Raw genomic sequence first — 19039 nt, 5'->3', positions numbered from 1 at the left:
ACAATACTCAAACTGTCAAAAAACAGATAAACATTGGTTTGATTTGCTCATTCAAGCTCTTTTTGCTCATGACGTCTCAGTGAGCCACTCCTCACTTTGCCACTTCACCTCCAGATCGTATTCAAAAAATGCAGCCATGCGGGATTACCCGAGCGGTCTAGGGCACTGCAGTCATGGCCTGTGCGGCTGATCCTGGCAGAGGTTCGAGTCCTCCCTCGGGCATGGATGTGTGTGTTTGTCCTTAGGATAATTTAGGTTAAGTAGTGTGGAAGCTTACGGACTGATGATCGTAGCAGTTAAGTCCCATAAGATTTCACACACATTTGAGCATTTTTCAAAAAATGCAGGATTCGTCACCTCTCAAGATGATTAATGCACATGTTTCTTTGATTGCAATTCTGCTCAGTTGTGAAGTTTCTTGGCACCATTTTGCATATACGAATCTTTTGTCAAAATTTGGTGTACGGTGAAAGTGTTTCAGTTTAACATGTAACCTATATCTTTATTGTTAATTGTCAGTCTCACCTGACAAGAGTACACATTCGATGTTCTCATTGGTTTTTAAGTTGGTCTCTCCATGCAGGGTTCATCTTCAACATGCCATCGAAAAACTTGTGTTATTGATAAAGTATGTTCCCCATACGCCTGTTTCACCTTTTCAAAAACCACACTTACAGATACCCCAAGTTCAACACAAAACTAGATTACATAACATTGCTCTAAATTCTGCTGTTTCATTTTCGTAACACACAACAAAGAGACAATGTCACTATTGGTGCTCTCATGTGATGGCTTTACGAAGATGAAACTTGGACTGGACATTTGGAAGGGATGAACACACCAGTCTACACAAACAGAACAACACCGTGTTGCCAGATCACTCACAGTGTTGTCAGTCTCATTTTTCTCACACACCTCACACAATATAAAATATGCAACCAACCCATTAATTTTGAACTTGTTTTGTTGAAAGAAAAATATGTATTTCCTTTGGGTGTGTCATATGTATTAAACACTTTCCTCAGCAGACATGTGTGCAGCCCTCCCTGTGGAACCTACAGTTCTGTCAGCAGAGCCCACTCCAAACACAGATGATTTGTCAGGTCTGTTGAGTCTTGATCTCTCAACACCACCTCCAACACCAGCACCTGTTTCTTCATCATCACCTCTTATAACAATTGCAGATGGTATTGACATAGCAAAGAATGATCACCAGTTGTCACCAACTACTACTGCATTGCCTAATGGATTTTCTGATGAGTGTGATCCCACTGCACCCACTGGCTTTGGGGGTAAGTTGCAAGTAATGATTAACTACAGTATTATGCTCTAATATATTTATTTTTATAATTCTTTTTGAATTAATACAAAAAAATTTTGTCTATTGTCAAAAATAGTCTCATAGCCATTGTGTCCCCAATAGTACAATGTATTGTTGAGTTTATGCACGGTATGAAAGTGCTAGATAAAGGAAAACATTTAAATTTCTTATTTGAAAATCTGTAAAAACATTAGATAACTAACATTGTGATGGAATACATGTTTTCCTTTCTTGAGGAGGAGGAGAGATCTCTCAGAAACAGCAGTTTGTGGTAAGTTCAGAAAGAGAATATATGTAAGACAAATGCTTGTTGAGTCAGTTGTGTATAAGTGTTTATTCCTAGTGTATCGGTGCCTATTTATTTTTGTATATTGTAATAACAATTAATAATAGGTTCTCAAGTCTTATATTTCTTGATCAACAAATTTAATGCGTGCTTGTGCTTGGAATATAATGTTACTGGTCATGAATTGGTGCCAACATTAAACCCCTACAAAAAGAAGTAGCACTAAGGAAAGCAATATACAACAGTTGAACTAGGACATGACAGATACTGGCATTTTAAGTAATGTTTCACTTCAACCACCAACAGTCTCACTGCAAACCTGTATTGATGGTTTTTCACAACTATAACCTGTGGATTCTCAACAATCAATTTATGGATGTTACTAGTATTGAGCATTTCATCTCTGGTAAAACATGTTACATCTGAGAGAACTACACACACAGGAAGCCAGGGATCAATAGTACAACACTGCAGCACCCTCTGAATCGGTACATGAGTGGTGTGAAGTCAGTAGGCGTTAAAACTTGCAGTGTCTGTTAGTGGTCATGGTATAGCTGCTACTCTCACATACCTTCTTATGTAATGCTTAACATTCTGTACACTTTGCATGCCACTGATTGAGTGTTGATTTCAGACTGAGCATATATGTGAGTAAGCACTGCTTCTTCTAAGATACATGTGTAGTTTGTTATCCCTCTTGGTGGTTTTATTGTACTACCACTTGTCCCATCTCTTTTAACTACTGGAACAGGTTGTGGAACGTGGTCTTCACTGAATGTCTCTGATGGGGATGCGTGGCACAATACAGTCTTTTAGCAACCGTATATTTTCCTTCTATTTCTTCATACTTGAAAAAAGTAATGTTTGCTAATTCAGTAACCAGTAAATCCCCATTTCACTAGGACTGGTTGACCGTACATTTCAACTTGTAAGTATAAATTGCAGCCCCACAAACCCTTATATCAGAATTGACCATGTCCAATGTTCACATCATGCCATTTACTGTGTGTTTGTTTTGTTCCACTGGTTTTGTAGCTTTATACTCTATTCTTCTAGACAAACTGATAAATTTGCCCTTGTCTAGAATCCCTGAAAATTAGTATGATAGTAAAACACCCTGTAGAAGAGTATTTTTCAGTCATTTTGAATTTGGTTGTGTGTATTTGGTACAGCTGTTGTAGTATTCTGCAGCATATCAGTTATTTGATTTAATTTCTTGACATACAGAAGGTGTTTTTAACTTAAATTGATACAGGGAATATGTCATTAATGATTGAGGCTGTCCTAAAGCTACACAATAATTTTTTTTTATAGTCCAGTCCATGCATGATCCTTCTTGTCTTTTACTGTACTAGCAATATTTTTTGTCGTGTGTAGCCATTTATTTGGTTAGTGATTGTGTTTGACTGCTTCCTAAGGAGGTATAAACCACTGTTGATTACCCCCCAGATTCAATAGTAATATGGTTCACCCATAGAAGATTTTTGAGTTAAACATATTTTTTATAGTCCATCAAGTACAGCATACATTTCATTTGGTAGGAGTTGACAGTGTTGAATATCAGTGCTGCAGATTATTAGCATTCATATTGAGGCTCTGATCATTCATATGTTGCGTTATTTCTGTTGCACCATTAGCACAATAGACTCCAACCATTTATTCTCTCTGCCACAGAAAAAGATTGTGGTGTCGTTTGCATAGCTTACTACATGGAAGCCATGGGGTGTCATTAATATGTGTATGGGGGCAAAAAGGATCCATAATAGAGCACTGATTTGCACCTTGTATTACTGATTTGCTGGTGAATTAATAATTGATAGTCTTTTATACATCAATTTTGTACACTCATTACAATTTTACAGGCATGTGGGTGGATGTATCACTGACATTAATATGCCATAAACTATATTAGTTTACAGTGAGCAGCATATCCCAGTCTGGCATAGTTTTCATTTGTCACTGTTTGCTGTGTTTTACAGAGCAAAATGGTTTTCTCAGTTGTAAAACTCTGACTGATATCTGCATCCCGTGATCAAGTGGACATTATAATCCATGTAAGAATAGTAAAACTGATGTGGTCGAGCTGAAGATACTTTTTTTACCATGATATGGCTATACAAGGTCTGTCTAAGAAGTATCTGACCTTTGATTATACTGCACAAAATAGAGACAATAGCGCAGCACCACTGTACACAGTAAAGGAAGCGACCTTTATGCGCATGCGTGAATTTTGTCCCCGCCTTCCAGCGCGTCAGTTGCTGCCTGTCAGTCGCTGAGTGAGGTACTGCACAAAATGTGCATCACATTACAGATTCTCTCAAGATGACTGAATGTGTTGAGCAAAGCTACTGCATCAAATTTTGTCAAAAGCTTGGTGATTCTCAAAGATAAACAATTAATAAGATTCAGCAGGTGTTTGGAGAAGATGCGATGAGTGCAACACAAATTGAGGAGTGCTTCAACGGACTCAGAAATGGCCGCACATCAGCGGAGAGTGACCAGTGTTCTGGCAGGCCCCAAACTGCTCGGAGTGCAGCTATTGTTGAGAAGGTGCAAAACTTGATGATGGCAGATTGTTGTTTGACCGTGTGGGAGATCGTCCAAGAGGTTGGAGTGAGTAAAGATTCTGCACATGCAATTCTGCGTGATGATTTGAACATGCACCTAGTGGCTGCAAAATTCATGCCCAAAGTTGTCACTGGAACAAAAAGACCTCAATTTTGACGTTGCACAGGACCTTCTGGACACCACCAACACTGATCCTGGGTTGCTGAACACCACAATAACTGGAGATGAGTGTATGTGCACGACCTAGAAACAAAGGGACAGTCTTCGCAACAGAAGCATGCTGAGTCTCCAAGGCCAAAGAAAGTGCAACAAGTGCAAAGCAAAATGATGGTGGTGCTGACTGTCTTCTTTGATGTCCTTGGAATTGTGTATCATGAATATGCATCAGAAGGACAAACAGTGACAAAGGACTACTATTAAGATGTTCTCTGGCAACTCTGTGATGCTGTTCGGAGCAAAAGACCAGACATGTGGACGGCGAACCACAACTGCATCATAACAATGCCCCTGCACACTCATCCCATTTGATTCAAAATTTACGGGCCAAACTGGAATTATAGCCATTTGCCAACCTCCCTACTCTCCACACATGCTCCTTGTGACTACTGGTTGTTTCCAAAATTGAAGATGCCACTGAAAGGATCCCGTTTTGATAGTAGAGAAGACATAATGCAGAACCCGACGACAGAGCTGAACACTAATCCAAAAGACTTCCAGAGTTGTTTCCAGCAGTGGAAGGATCAGTGGGCTAAGTATGTGCAAGCACAAGGGGCCTACTTTGAAGGGGATTGGGGTCCCAACCCCGTCAGGTATTCGAATTATTGTTTCTGGTCAAAGGTTGAATACTTTTTAGACAGCCCCTCATACACTGGCATAGACATGCGTATTCAAATATAGAGATATGTAAACAGTCAAAATACATTACTGTGGTCGGCAACGCCTATATAATGCAAGAAGTGTCTGGTACAGTTGTTAGGTCGGTTACTGCTGCTACAATGACAGGTTATCGATGGTGTTACAGTCGGCACGTGGTCGATGGGACACAGCATCTCTGAAGTAGTGATGCAATGGGGATTTCCCCATATGACCATTCCACGAGTGTACCGCGAATATCTGGAATCCAGAAAAATAACAAAGCTTTGACATTGCTGCGACCGGAAAAAGATCCTGCAAGAAAGGATTCAATGATGACCCAAGAGCATCGTTCACCTTAAGAGAAGTGCAACCCTTCTCCAGATTGTTGTAGATTTCAGTGCTGGGCCATCAACAAGTGTCAGCGTGTGAACCATTCAATGAAACATCATCAATATGGGCTTTTGGACCTGAAGGCCCACTCATGTACCCTTGATGACTGCACAACACAAACTTTATGCCTTCCCTGGGCCCATCATCACCGACATTGGACTCGAAACATATTGCCTGGTCTGGCGAGTCTTGTTTCAGATTTTATGGATGTGGATGTGTATGGGTATGGAGACAACCTCATGAGCCCATATTAGCAGGAGACTGTTAAAGCTGGTAAAGGCTCTGTAATTGTGTTGGGGCATGTGCAGTTGGAGTGATATGAGACCCCTGACACATCTAGATACGACTCGGACAGGTGACATGTAGGTAAGGATTCTGTCGGATCACTTGCATCCATTCTTGCCCATTGTGCATTTCAATGGACTGGGGCAATTTCAACAGGACAATGTGACACCCCACACATCCAGAATTGCTACAGAGTGACCCCAGGAAGAATCTTCTGGGTTTAAACACTTCTGCGGCCACCAAACACCCCAGACATGAAAATTATTCAGCATATCTGGGATGCCTTGCAGCAAGCTGTTCAGAAGAGATCTCCACCCCCTCGTACTCTTATGGATTTGTGGTTGGTTGGTTTTTGGGAAGGAGACCAGACAGTGTGGTCATCGGTCTCATCGGATTAGAGAAGGATGGGGAAGGAAGTCGGCCGTGCCCTTTCAGAGGAACCATCCCGGCATTTGCCTGGAGTGATTTAGGGAAATCACGGAAAACCTAAATCAGGATGGCCGGACGCGGGATTGAACTGTCGTCCTCCCGAATGCGAGTCCAGTGTCTAACCACTGCGCCACCTCGCTCGGTATGGATTTGTGAACAGCCCTGCAGGGTTCATGGTGTCAATTCTCTCCAGCACTACTTCAAACATTATTTGAGTCGCTGCCATGTCGCCGGCCGGAGTGGCCAAGCAGTTCTAGGCACTAGAGTGTGGAACCACGCGACCGCTACGGTCCCAGGTTCGAATCCTGCCTCAGGCATGGATGTGTGTGGTGTCCTTAGGTTAGTTAGGTTGAAGTAGTTCTAAGTTCTAGGGGACTGATGACCTGAGAAGTTAAGTCCCATAGTGCTCAGAGCCATTTGAACCTTGCCATGTCACTTATACCTGCTCGTGGGGGCCCTACATGATATTAGGCAGTTGTACCAGTTTCTTTGTATAAGCAGTACACCTCGTGAAGAAGGTACTGAGATCAGGCAGAACGACATTTCAGATTACTCAGTGTGCAGTTTGTAACTTACTTCTTTTAACTTTATTTGATTATACTTTTATTTAAGGCAGTTACTTAGGAGTTTCCTATAATACCACAATTAATAGAGTTGCCAGGAAGTTTAAGTATTTATTTAAATGTCTGCCCCCGCTAGCTGAATGGTCAGCGTGGCAGATTGTCAATCCTCTGGGCCCGGGTTTGATTCCCGGTTGGTCAGGGGATTTTCACCGCCCAGGGACTGGGTGTTGTGCTGTCCTCATCATCATCCTGTCATCCTCATTGACTGCAGGTTGCCGAAGTGGCATCAAATTGAAAGACCGGCACCCGGCAAATGGCCTGCCCAATGGGGGGCCCTAGCCATACGATTAAATAAATAAATTTTTTAAGAAATGCACACTTTAGTAATTGCACTGTGTATTCCATCTTGTCCAGTTAAGCATGTATTTTTTAGCACTGGTAATGTATTGAGTGCTTTCTGATCATCCAGCACCACAGCTTCAAAATCTGCACACACAGAAGGTGATGTATCATCGTGACACACATTTTTAATTGCATTCAGAATTTTTTACCTTTTAGTATAATTCTTACAGATTCACTGCCCATCTTCATGGTGCTTTTGCAATATCTGAGAGTTAATTCTCAGAACATCTTATATTCGCTCATAAGCAGTTGAATTACCGAGACTTGTGTACAAGTCGGTAAGACCCCTTTTTTTTCTGAGGGTGGTGGTAGTTGTAATACGTTGCCATGTCATGGACTTCAAGAAACGTAACAGGGTTTTGTAGCCATTCTAATTTAAGATGCTTATCCGCGATCCGCAACTTGTGAAAATTTATCTGAGCTTGCCCTAATGTGCATGTATCTCACGCGAAGGAGCTTTATATGCATTCCGTAGAACTGAAGTCAAGGGACCTAGGAGGCAATACATGGTAGCGCAATGTACAAGTTAAGACATAATTATAGCATTTAGTTGTAATGATCACATATCGATTGTACCACGGATGTGGTTGAATTTCAACAACTGCACCAATATCAGAGTTCTGTAACTGATATACAAAGTAAATTAGTCCAGGCAAAATGGCATTTATTTTTTGTAACTGAAATGTCTCAACACCCAGCTCTTAAGTTACATCATTAATCTGTAGAGACAGAACTGACTTCCATCAGTGGTAGTTACTTTTATTAGTAAACACCTGTGCAGAGACGTAAGTCCGTAGCCACACTGATGCACTATGGACTGTGGCAGTTCCAATTCTTGCAGGCTGTTTACGGCACAGAGTATTTCGATAAGGCAGTTGCTAACTTCAAACTAACTCTGCTGAAGGAATTTGTCAAAGGCAGGTGACTGTTCACAGTAGACAAAACTCACTGAAGACTGCTCGCTGAAGACAGTCCTTCAGTCTGCTGGATCACGGATTATATTGCCACATGGATTGCTACACTGAATCCATGAAATTGATTGCTGCTACAGCAGATCATGTGTTCCTTGGCTGTTTGCACGTCCAAGCGGAATGATGTCAAAGTAGTTCAGCTACGTGGGCGGCATCTGCGAACAACCGCTGCAGCTCATACGGCTCCTGTCGTTGCTTGATGCAAGCTGTGTGAAACATCACTACAGGGGAGAGGAAGCCATCCCAGCAGGGGTAGTAACTTGGGACACAACACTCTCCTCACTGAGAGAGAGAGAGAGAGAGAGAGAGAGAGAGAGAGAGAGAGAGAGAGAGAGGGTGGGGGGTGGGTGGGGGGGGCGGTGAAGTCTCTTCTTCTTCGGCTGCTACCTTTGGTGTTAGATGAAGCCCATATCAACCCCGGCCTCTGCACTGACGCTGCTGGGCTTTGCTTTCATTGGCTCACGTGATGGTAGGACTTCAGCACTGGGAGGCTGCTACTCTGTTGAATCTCCTCCTTCACCCTGCAAGAAAAATAAGTTATTGATACTTGTAAGTGAGAGGGCTATAATTACTGGAAGGAAGAACCTTCTTGACATGGTGTCAGAGTTGATTGATGATGTGTTATCAACATGTCTCTGCATCTGCTATGAATATGATATACTTTGCGTAGCACAGACTACTGTCCCTGGGGACCATTTTTTCTATACCAAATCTCTGCATATGAGACCTTGGCATTGACTGCACACTATTGTTGTCTGTTGCCGAACCTGCAGGTGGCAGTGTTGTCCTAAAGGTGCGACGCTGTGAGGGACAGGAGGGCACTCATCTTTCAGTCACGCAACATCTCCCCCAGAGATGCATCCTTATGGGGAGTGCTTCTCTAAGAACAGAGAAATTTTAGTAAAATGTTCTCCAATGCCTAGTCACTTGCAACCTGTTTCATTTGTTCTTTGGATGTCGAATCGAAGTGTTCAGTGATCTTGTTTGATTCAGGATGAAATGTCATGCTACAGAGGTGCTGGATCCCATGAGCCATGCAGAAAAGAGTCAAACTCTTGACTCGTGATCTGGGTGCCGTTGTTTGTCATGATGACGAGAGGAGGAACATCCACAGTGGAAATCTGTTTAACACAGGCCCATTTGGGATGTTCTAGTTGTTCGTCCTGATGATGTAAGGTTAGTGTGTGTGGGTATCCTCAAGAATGAGGCAATTTGTCCCTCCAGTAATGATCCAAAGTAATATAAATGGAGCTAACTCTGGGTCTCTGATTCCTTTGGTCAAGTGAAATATGACTCGGGAGGTGCTGCTTGGTACTTGCTGCAGGTTGCACAGACTCTGAGCAGACACCCAGTATCTTTCATCAGACCTTTCCAGCAGATATATTGCTGAGCCATTCACTTCGTCGTAGCAATACCCACAATGGCATCTTTGCAACAGCGTAAGAATATCTACTTCCAGTGCCGCTGGAATGGTGATCTGCACTACGCCCTACATAGCTTGAAGGCTGATGACTTCGTGGTAGAGTGACAGAATAGTTTGAAGAGTCCAAAAATACCGGAGCTCTGGGCGAGTCAAAAACTTCTTTAACAAAGGCCCTTGTCTTTGCAGAAAGTGTTTGACTCACGAGAAGACTTCATCTGCATACTAGCATCAGTGATAACACAGATGTTGACACTGGTGTCGAGCAGGAGGCTCTCACAGCCTGGCTGGAGAGAGCATCAACTCTGAAACATTCTTCTGCTGCATGCTGACAGCTGTGACAAAAGATCGGCATTACTGTTGTAGGAGGCTGTTGGGCACTCAGCCTCATAGTTGTAGGCCAACAGAAAAAGAACGACCAGCATTGAAGACTTGCATTTCTTAGTGAGAAACTGAGTCTCTGGATAAGAATTGCATTACCAGACGTTTGGGGTCTGTGTGTAGTAGAAAGTTGCAGCCATAGACATAGTTATGGAATTTTTTGATGGTGAAATAAGGGCTTCCTTTTCAATTTGAGAGTAGCTGCACTTTCCACAATCATTGTTTCGGATTCAAATGCAGTGGGCTTGCCTGTTGTACCCACCCTGTGGGCGATATCTACCCAACACAAGATCGCGTGTTATGGGTCATAGTGTATCAAACACTTGGAGTCCAGGAGAGTCCCTGTCAGTTACTTGAATGTCCATTGACATTCATGTGACCAATCCCAGCATTTGCCATTCCTAAGCAATTAGTACAGGGGCTCTGCAATCATAACTGCCATAAGAAAGAACATATTGTAAGGTTGGACTTGTCTGAGGACAGATCGGCAGTGCTTCTTGTTGTTGGTAGCTTGATGCCAAGCAATGTCCTGGAGGTGTTTGGTGGTGGGATGGATGCCGTCGACTGATGGAATGTGACTGAGGCACCCAATTTTCTCCTGAAAAAAAGAATACTTGTCCGTGTTCAACAGGAGGCCTGACTGATCTAAGGTGACCAGTAACTGGTCCAAGTTATAGATATGATCCTTAATGGTGTTTATGGTGACAATGATGTCATTGAGGTAATTGGTGGTTCCTGAAACCTTGTGAATTGGATGCTCAAGATACCTCTGAAGTAATTCTATGGCTGAATTGATGCCAAAGAGGAGTCATTTATACTTGTAAAGCCTTAAGCACATATTGACTGCCACCACCTGTTCACTCTCCGCTTTGAGGGGCAATTTCAGGTATGTGTCTGTCAAATTGATGTGTGTGAAGAATTGTCCCTGACCGAAATTCCTTCTGGCCCTGAAATGGGGTATGTATCTGTGACAGAATCTGTGTTAACTGTAGACCTGATATCATCACATAATCAAAGATACCTATCTGGCTTCTCAATGATGACAAAGGGGTTAGCCCACAGATTGTTAGAAATAGGTTCGATGATGCCATCCTCCTCCAGCTGGTCCAACTCAGGTTTAACTTCGTCCCCTAAAGCATAATGAATGGGGTGTACCTTACAAAAGTTAGGGAGTGGGTCAGGACACATGAGGTGATTTGCACTTCGTAGTATTTGAGTCTACCATGGAAGAAGGGGGGGGGGGGGGGGGGGGGGGGGGGGACGCTCTCTCTTCATCTGTGACATGTATGTGATTTGCTAAATCTCAGACCATGAAACTAATCATTTGAAACAGATCCAGTTCAGTGGTGGTGGCATCTGTACTTGAATAGTGTTACTGGAAGTGGATCCTGCACCTGTTTATTTATTTTTTTATTTGAATTGTCTGTTCACTATAACTTCTTAGCATTCCATGTGTTTTGAACAACCGTGGGGACCCAATTAAAGCATATATGGCTCCGTTTGGTAGTTTTAGAGGAACCAGTGTCAGGTTGAAATAGAATTACAGGTACATTGAGTTCAATAGCCACTAACACTGCTTTACCACCTTGAAAAAGAATACTGTACACATTATTTTCAAAATTGTCATCATTAGAATGGAACCCATTCACCATAATATTGGCATCATTGGTGCAAGTAGAGTATTTGATAATGTGGCATGATGTCTGTAAACAAACCTCAGCCTTATGATCATGTTTCTGAAAGTATAAGCACTTCATGCATTTGTAGCAGCATGACTGTCTACCATGAGCTATAAAGCACTGAGCATAAGATGTGACTTACAAAACTGTCCCAAAGGAATTTGATTTGTCCCTATTCTGAAGTGCTGTTAGAGACAGCTTCGACTATGCCGTCTACCTCCAGCCAGTATCACTCCTCCAAAAACTGTCCGAAAAACCTCAGTTCCTCTGTGTTAGATGCTTTCTCTGTCTGTTTAGGCTATTAAAAGACTTGAATAATCAGTAAAACACTCGTACTTTGTGGGATTATCGTAATGCATAAGATCATTATGCAGTCCTATGTCCAGAGTATGAATGATAAACACGCCTTTGACCATTGTATCAGCATAAGACAGAACACAGTCCTGATTTTCACACTTGAAGTAACAGTTGCGAGTGTGACCGTGCAAGATGGCAGCCATTCTTTAAATGACGGTACATATTTCTTTTATGCCCAATAAAATTTATGGCATACTGCTGTAACTAAAGTTTTATTCTGAAAAGATTCAGCTAGCTTTGGATGTGCTCATGTAATCTACAAACTAAAGTGCTACCACTGTGCTGCTTTCTACATGGACATTACAATTGACAAGCTGTCGGTCCGCACGAATGGCCACTGCCAAACTGTGACGTAGAGACTGCTGGACCACTCAGTTGCTGAGTGTGCCTCCCAACACAATGTGCTTCATTTCAGTGACTGCTTCACAGCCTGTGCCATCTGGACTCTCTCTACCCAACACAAGCTTTTCTAACTGTACTGATCAGAACTCTTCATGCAATATATTCTGTGTTTCTGTAAGACCCCTGGCCTCAACTTTTGCTAGTCGCTGACCTACACTAGTGTCCTTCCCTGCTCCCCACTCCAGCAGTGCACAACCTTCATTCTGCCAACACATCCAGTAGTAATTTTCCCCTTCTCAACTTCTCCCCCCCCCCCCCCCCCCCCACTCCCCAAAAAAAGGACCTACCACTGGACCTAGCCTAGTCTCCACTATGTCACTGAATGTTCCCACAGACAGAACTTCGTACCTTCACAAGAGTCTGCTCGCAGAATCATACTGTGCAGAAACGTCTTAAAAGTCTCGTGACATATTGACGTAGTACCTTTTGATTTTTTTTTCTTGACAAGGCGTTAATAATCATAATTTTATTTTATGCAATTTTAAATATTATTGAAGCTGTGATTGACTTGAATTCATAAAATATAAAGAAAAAACATTTACTTTGATTCTGTAATGATATAGCTTTCTGAATATATAGTGATCATCCTTGGATTAAGATCTTTTTTTGGTACAATAAGAAGAAACTGAAAGTAGTTCTAACAGGACTAGTCTCTTCCCTTTTGTTTCTGACTGAAGTACTGTGAGGCTGTCGTTGGATGCCATTCCATAATGTATTTGTTCTGGTGTATGTGATTAGCGATTGTGGAGTTTTCACAGTGATTTAGTCTAAAAACGTAAGTGTGTTCTTTGACAGGTCCTTCATTTTTTCCAGTGTAGAAATCGGGGCAACTGTTACATTGCAATTTGTGTAATGGATAGATAAAAATTCTACTCATCAAGCGGCAGCAACAGAAAACACAGACACTAAATGATTTAACTTTTACAAGCTTTCGGAGCCAGTGGTGCCGCCTCCTAGCAGAGGAGTTGAAGGGGGAGGAAGAGGGGTGAAGGAAAAGGACTGGAGAGGTTTAAGGAAAGGGAGTATAGTTCAGAAAAGTCACCCAGAACCCCTGGTCGGGGGAGACTTACCGGATGGGATGAGAAGGAAAGACTGATTGTTGGGGACTGCATCAGCTGAGGTTTGAAAACCTGAGAGCTTAAAGGTGGAAGACGAGTAATATGCAAGACAGAGATTACTACTAAAACATTGTGCATGAGTTAATAAGAGTGAAAAGCTAAGTGCATTGTATGTAACAGAGGTGGAAGGGGTTTGGCGAAAAATAGACAAGTCAGGAAATGAGAGATGTAGAAAACTGAAACGGAGTAAAGAAAGGAGTAGTTACTGTTAACAAGTGCTTAGACAGAATGAATTAATGTAAATTAAGGCCAGGTGAGGCGAGAGCCAAGGACATGTTGTACCCTGTTTAGGGAGGTGTTTGTAAATGAGAATATTTTTACTTAAGTATTCGAAAATAAGTTGACAATTTTTTGTGACACTGTACCTGTGTATGATAATCTTGTATCATATATTTTCTGTTCCTTTCCTCTTTTGTTAGTACATTCATTATGAAAATTGAATTATTTTCTAGTTTCCTGTAAATTTAAAAATTTTGCTCATGGTGCTCATTGACAATCCTTGAGTCTAGGAAATTTAAAGACTGACCAGTTCCACATTTTATTCTGACCTTTATATAGTTGTGAAATGACTTAAATACTGAAAGAAGTTCAAGTTCTTGTTTGTTGCCAATAAATAAATTCTACAGTCAACGTAGCTTTTATAATATTTATTTAGGGAAATCTATTTCTTTTACTGAATTGTGGGCCCCTCCCCCTCCAGATAGATTTAGTGAAGTATACAAATTTTTGCTGCAACAGTGATACAATTTGGGAGAGGGGGAGGGAGAGGGAAGAAACTCAAGTAAATTTCTCCAAAGATTTTGTGTTACAGTCTTCTCTCTTGTCATAGCAGTAGGTAATTAGGTGTGTTGATTTGTTGTCCCGATCTTTGGTCCAGCAAATGCAATTGATAGCTTCCTCCATTTGTCATTGATATCAATCAGGGCTTCGTCTTGTATGTGCCTCCCACTGCTTCTAGAATTCATTTACTTATGCTCCAACTAGAAAATCTAACAAGCATGAATACTTCACTCTCTGCATGCTTAATAATTATATGTTGACTTACCTGTTGCTTGACATTAAATTCTATGTTTTTCTCTGCAAGTTTTCTGTTAAAGAGTAGCACATAAAACCCGTAACAAAATATTTATGTTTAAAAAAACAAGTAATGTTTGATCTCTCATAGGGAGGCATTTTTTATGATTGCAGTCTGTACTTACACTTAGTAATAAAAATACGCTACACTGCCAGTGAAAGTTGTGTTTCGTGATAGCTGGGACCACATTTAACATTGTAAAATAATAGGTAGTGATATTGGCTTGTGTAATACTTGCTTGTGTAATACTTGCACTATACAGGTGTCATTTGCATACAAGAGCATACTGCCCCCCCCCCCCCCCCCCCCCCACACACACACACACACACCGGTTTCACTACATAGCCATATTTAATATCATGGATTGTTATTTTCAGGTGGCCTGCTTCCGTCAGATGATGTCTTGGAGACGTCTTCAACAAGATCACTGCCCAGTCCCACAAGGATCCTTAAGGAAGATGACAACCAATGGCTTAATTCTGAGGTAATTGTAATTGCCAATTTCAGGGCAGTCATTGTAAATTTTATTCAAAGAGTGTTAGATTGCCATGGCAACAGTCTCATTCTTGTACCTTCATGTGTGATCATCTTATCTTAAATGGATTTTATTCAGTTTTTTCCCTAAATAGTATGTATCATGCTTAAGGCTGCAGATTGTCAGTTTCATGTTTGGAATAACAAGCAGGTAGAAATTGATACTACTCAAGTTTGTAATTTAAATTTTTCTCCTCATATTGTGACTTGTATTTGATTTAGTTTTATTCACTGACTATGTTACTCAGTAACAAAAATAATTACAACCTGAACTATAGTCCTGTGTGTGTGTGTGTGTGTGTGTGTGTGTGTGTGTGTGTGTGTGTGTGCGCGCGCGCGCGTCCATGCATGCTGGGTGGGTAAACATGTTTGAAATGTGTGAAAGATGACAGTTTTGTACTGTAAAAGTAAAACCAATGTACACGAAGAGACTATCTGAGATAAGACCAATATACGCCATGAAGCTATCTCAAGTAGCAATATAGCTCTTACACTGACAAGTGATGCTGTCGATAATTGTGTCTGGCTTGTGTAGGAAATGAATGTTGAGTCTTCTTCCAATACTGCCAACCAAACAGCTTCTTGGAACAAGAACTGTGAGCAGCAACCCACTTCCTGAGAGCATTCCAGACAACCTCTGAGAGATTAATTTTGAGAGATGAACTAGACACACATTTGTAGGCTTGCCAGTCGCAAGTCCCAATCATAAAATAGCGAGATTTATGTCCATTCCTACACAAAGTAGTTGTCTTGTCCAAAGACATGCCTTTCACAGTTGTTTTATGAATGAAAACTGACTATGGCTGTCACTAAGCATCACACATCTAATCTCACTTTGTGAGGTAGATTAGAATCTACCTGTGAAGAGGATTTTAAGTATGGTGTACATTTTGGCATGCCCACTGAAAATGCTCTGTGTATGACGAGCCACAGAGATATGACTTGACTCTTTGCATACATATTACCTTAATTAAGCTGTCTTTTTTGTAAGATGGTAGATAATTTTGGCACTTAATTGGGATTGTCTTTCAGTCGTTTTCCTTACTCACAGAGATGTGGCTCAGTGGGAACACACTGGGTTCATATTTGGGAGAGGGGTGGTTCAGATCCCCATCCAGCCATCATGGTTTAGGGTTTTCATGATTTTCCCAAATTGGTTAAGGTGAATGCTGGGAAGGTTCTCTACAAAGGGTATGGCCAGTTTCCTTTCAAAGTCTGAGCCTGTGCTTTATGTCTAGTACCCTTATCATCAGCAGGATACTAGGCCATAATCTTTCTTCCTTTTCTTTTCGCATTGACAGAAGTTTGATATCAAACATTGGCACTTTATTTTGCTTAGCCTTCTAGCTTTTTAGAAATTGTTAACAGAACTGATTGGAAAAAAGACAATCATCATCCCACTTAGCTGTCTCTCTATAAGCCTGTCATACATCCAATTTACCTACATACATTACAATTTTCCTTTAAGTCACATGCCTAGGCTATAAACCAGATTCTTCTCTTACTTCACAGCTGCAACTTTTGCTTTACACTCAAATAAATAATTTCCTACCATGTGCAATTGCTTAAGAGAGATTGCAGGACCAGTTTACAGTTTTTCTTTTAATAGTCATGTGCAGTACTATTTAGCCATCCAGTATGAGAGAGAGAGAGAGAGAGAGAGAGAGAGAGAGAGAGAGAGAGTTGGAGGAAGAGGGGGGGGGGCAGGTGGTGGTTGTGGTTGTGGTGTAAATCATGTAAGTGGACAGTATGTTGCTGTACATTTCACTGAGAAAGAGTACTGTAATTTTAAATTTCATTCATTTAACATAATAGAGTTCACACTCATAATCCATAAAACATACAAATAACTTGCGTCATTTGATGGTATTTTTTTAAGTGTGTTAAGTAAATTTATGGGCATGAGGGTAAAATTAAATTTGTTATTTCTTTAATCCAGGTTGCTGATTTCTCTTTGAGCAGTTTTCTTGGCCACCTAGAATCTCCAATGAAGAATCCATGTGTTGGAACAGTTGTTCCAGTTGGAGAAGAATCACGTATGTCATCAGATGTAAGTATTCTAGTCATTCTGCATGTTCATATCTTTTTGATTACAAATAACAGGGACTTGAAAATGCAGCGTTTATTTTTAGCAAAATTAACATCTATTTTTGGCGAACTTAGCATCTATTTTCTTCTGTAAATGATTAGGTATATAAACTTAAAAAGTTGCCAAGCTATGTGGTTGAAGATGAAACTGGCTTAAATAGTGATCTAAGATATAATAATAATAATAATAATAATAATAATAAAACAGAATGGTTTTTATTCTCAATAATAAGTGGAATGTTTCATTTGCAAAAACTTCAACAGTTTGTTTGTTTGCTCCGATATAAAAAACTGAAAGTGCAACTTGCTCGGCACTACAGTAAATAACTTTGCTTGCTGTGTAACATTTCATTTGGAATTTGGGGGTGCATAATGAAAACATCACATTGAAACAACACTTTACTTTTTTCCTCACTGTATTTGTTCAATGAGGGTCGCGTAACTGTGGGAGAAGTAGCAGGTCGTGGGATTCATAACTCGAAGTTGATTTCAGAAATTGCTAAACTCTTATTCAAATTTTAAGAAGTCTTATGCATATATACTGCATTGTTACTTTTGAAAAACATAACCACAGAAGACTAACATGAAAAAACTGAAGCTAATAATGTGGGACTTTCATTGACATTGTTATGAAGACTGAGAGAACATCAAAGTTGAGTTCTTCGCATTTTCAAATTAAAAAGAGAAATAACCCAATGAACTCCGCATCCAAAATGCACAAAAAAACCAATTAACTGTGAGCTCAAAACATTACACAGACATTTTCAGACTGCGCAGTTAGAATGAGATAACAACCAGGAAGTGAAAGATCAGAAGTGTAAGTTCTGTGAGGGTTGAATGAAAAGTAATGCCTCCACCTTCGTTAATTGGGTTTGTATGGGAATATTTTAATAAATCAAATACAGAAATGAGCCTTAGAATGTGGTATTTAATTACCAATATTCACTTTTCCACATAATCACCAGCCAATTGGATACATTTCTGCCGACAATGGACAAATTTTCTTGTCTCGGAGTTGTAATGGTGTACCCACGCTTTGTCTCCTGTCACAATTGACTGGAAAGAGGCACCACCTTCATTCTCTTAACGCGAGAGGAGTTGCTGGCAAATTTTCAAGTCTGTGCGCTTTCATTTCAGGAGTCAGCATTCAGTGTACCTATCGTGCACAGATCTTCCGATAGCCAAGCAAAGCAATAATGTGACCCACAAGTTCTTGTGAAATGCCGATTGTGCATGCAGTTTATCTCTGAGTGATATGACAATTGTCCTGAATCAGTCAACATTTTGCTTGTGAAACTCGGTGGTTGGTGTCACAGGGCATCCAACTCTTTGCTTGTAACGTAGGACAGATGTTCTCACCTCAACATCTTTAAACTTACTCGCCCAACGACTCACAGTACTCACATCAACACAATCACCATAAACTGCTTTTATTCTGTGATGAATCTCCTTTGGGGTGACACCTTCTGCTGTCAAGAATTCAGTGACTGCATGTTGCTTAAATCGCATTGACTGACCGAATGTCTGTGCAGGATTCCATACTTTATACTGTAACAAAACAACTGTTCAATACTGAGGCTTCCTGCCAACTGGAGCTGTAGAGATGTGGCTACGGAACAAGTACCTGCTGCATAGCAATGCTGCCAACTGTTGAAGAGTTACAAAGGTGGAGGCATTACTTTTCAGTCAACCCTCTATGTTCTCAGCCCAAACTGTACTCGAGGGATGACAGCATGCTTGTACCAATGTGACAGATGTAGAAGTTGAGGAACTCTGCCAGCATTTCCTGGGACATGTGGTCTAAATGCATGTTCTATGTTTCTATGAAAGCAGAACTTGCACATGATCATAGTAATTGTCGAACCCTTCTGATGATGTGAGAATTGTACTTGAAATAAGAAAACGAACAACACAG

At 40.9% G+C, this 19039-nt stretch overlaps 2 protein-coding genes across 9 annotated transcripts in view; one reads left to right on the top strand and one right to left on the bottom strand.

The window, feature by feature from the left end:
• Positions 1-19039, top strand: part of LOC126282048 (protein cramped) — a 156586-nt gene that overhangs the window by 131573 nt on the left and 5974 nt on the right. For 4 of the 7 annotated variants that reach the window (XM_049981468.1, XM_049981472.1, XM_049981467.1 and 1 more), the window contains 3 exons: positions 1026-1292; positions 14880-14986; positions 16976-17086. In XM_049981468.1, the coding sequence (XP_049837425.1) occupies positions 1026-1292; positions 14880-14986; positions 16976-17086 (485 nt within the window). The remainder of the gene's footprint in view (positions 1-1025; positions 1293-14879; positions 14987-16975; positions 17087-19039) is intronic. The other 3 variants (XM_049981470.1, XM_049981469.1, XM_049981473.1) reach the window with 1 other exon arrangement.
• Positions 7682-19039, bottom strand: part of LOC126282049 (glycine receptor subunit alpha-3) — a 692635-nt gene continuing 681277 nt past the window's right edge. For both annotated transcript variants that reach the window (XM_049981479.1, XM_049981480.1), the window contains exon 10: positions 7682-8591. In XM_049981479.1, coding sequence (XP_049837436.1) covers positions 8565-8591 — 27 coding nt within the window. In that variant the 3' untranslated portion in view covers positions 7682-8564. The remainder of the gene's footprint in view (positions 8592-19039) is intronic.

This window comes from Schistocerca gregaria, chromosome 7, assembly GCF_023897955.1.
Source record: "Schistocerca gregaria isolate iqSchGreg1 chromosome 7, iqSchGreg1.2, whole genome shotgun sequence".
Taxonomy (NCBI): Eukaryota; Metazoa; Arthropoda; class Insecta; order Orthoptera; family Acrididae; genus Schistocerca; species Schistocerca gregaria.
This window is presented reverse-complemented; position numbering and strand designations above follow the sequence as displayed.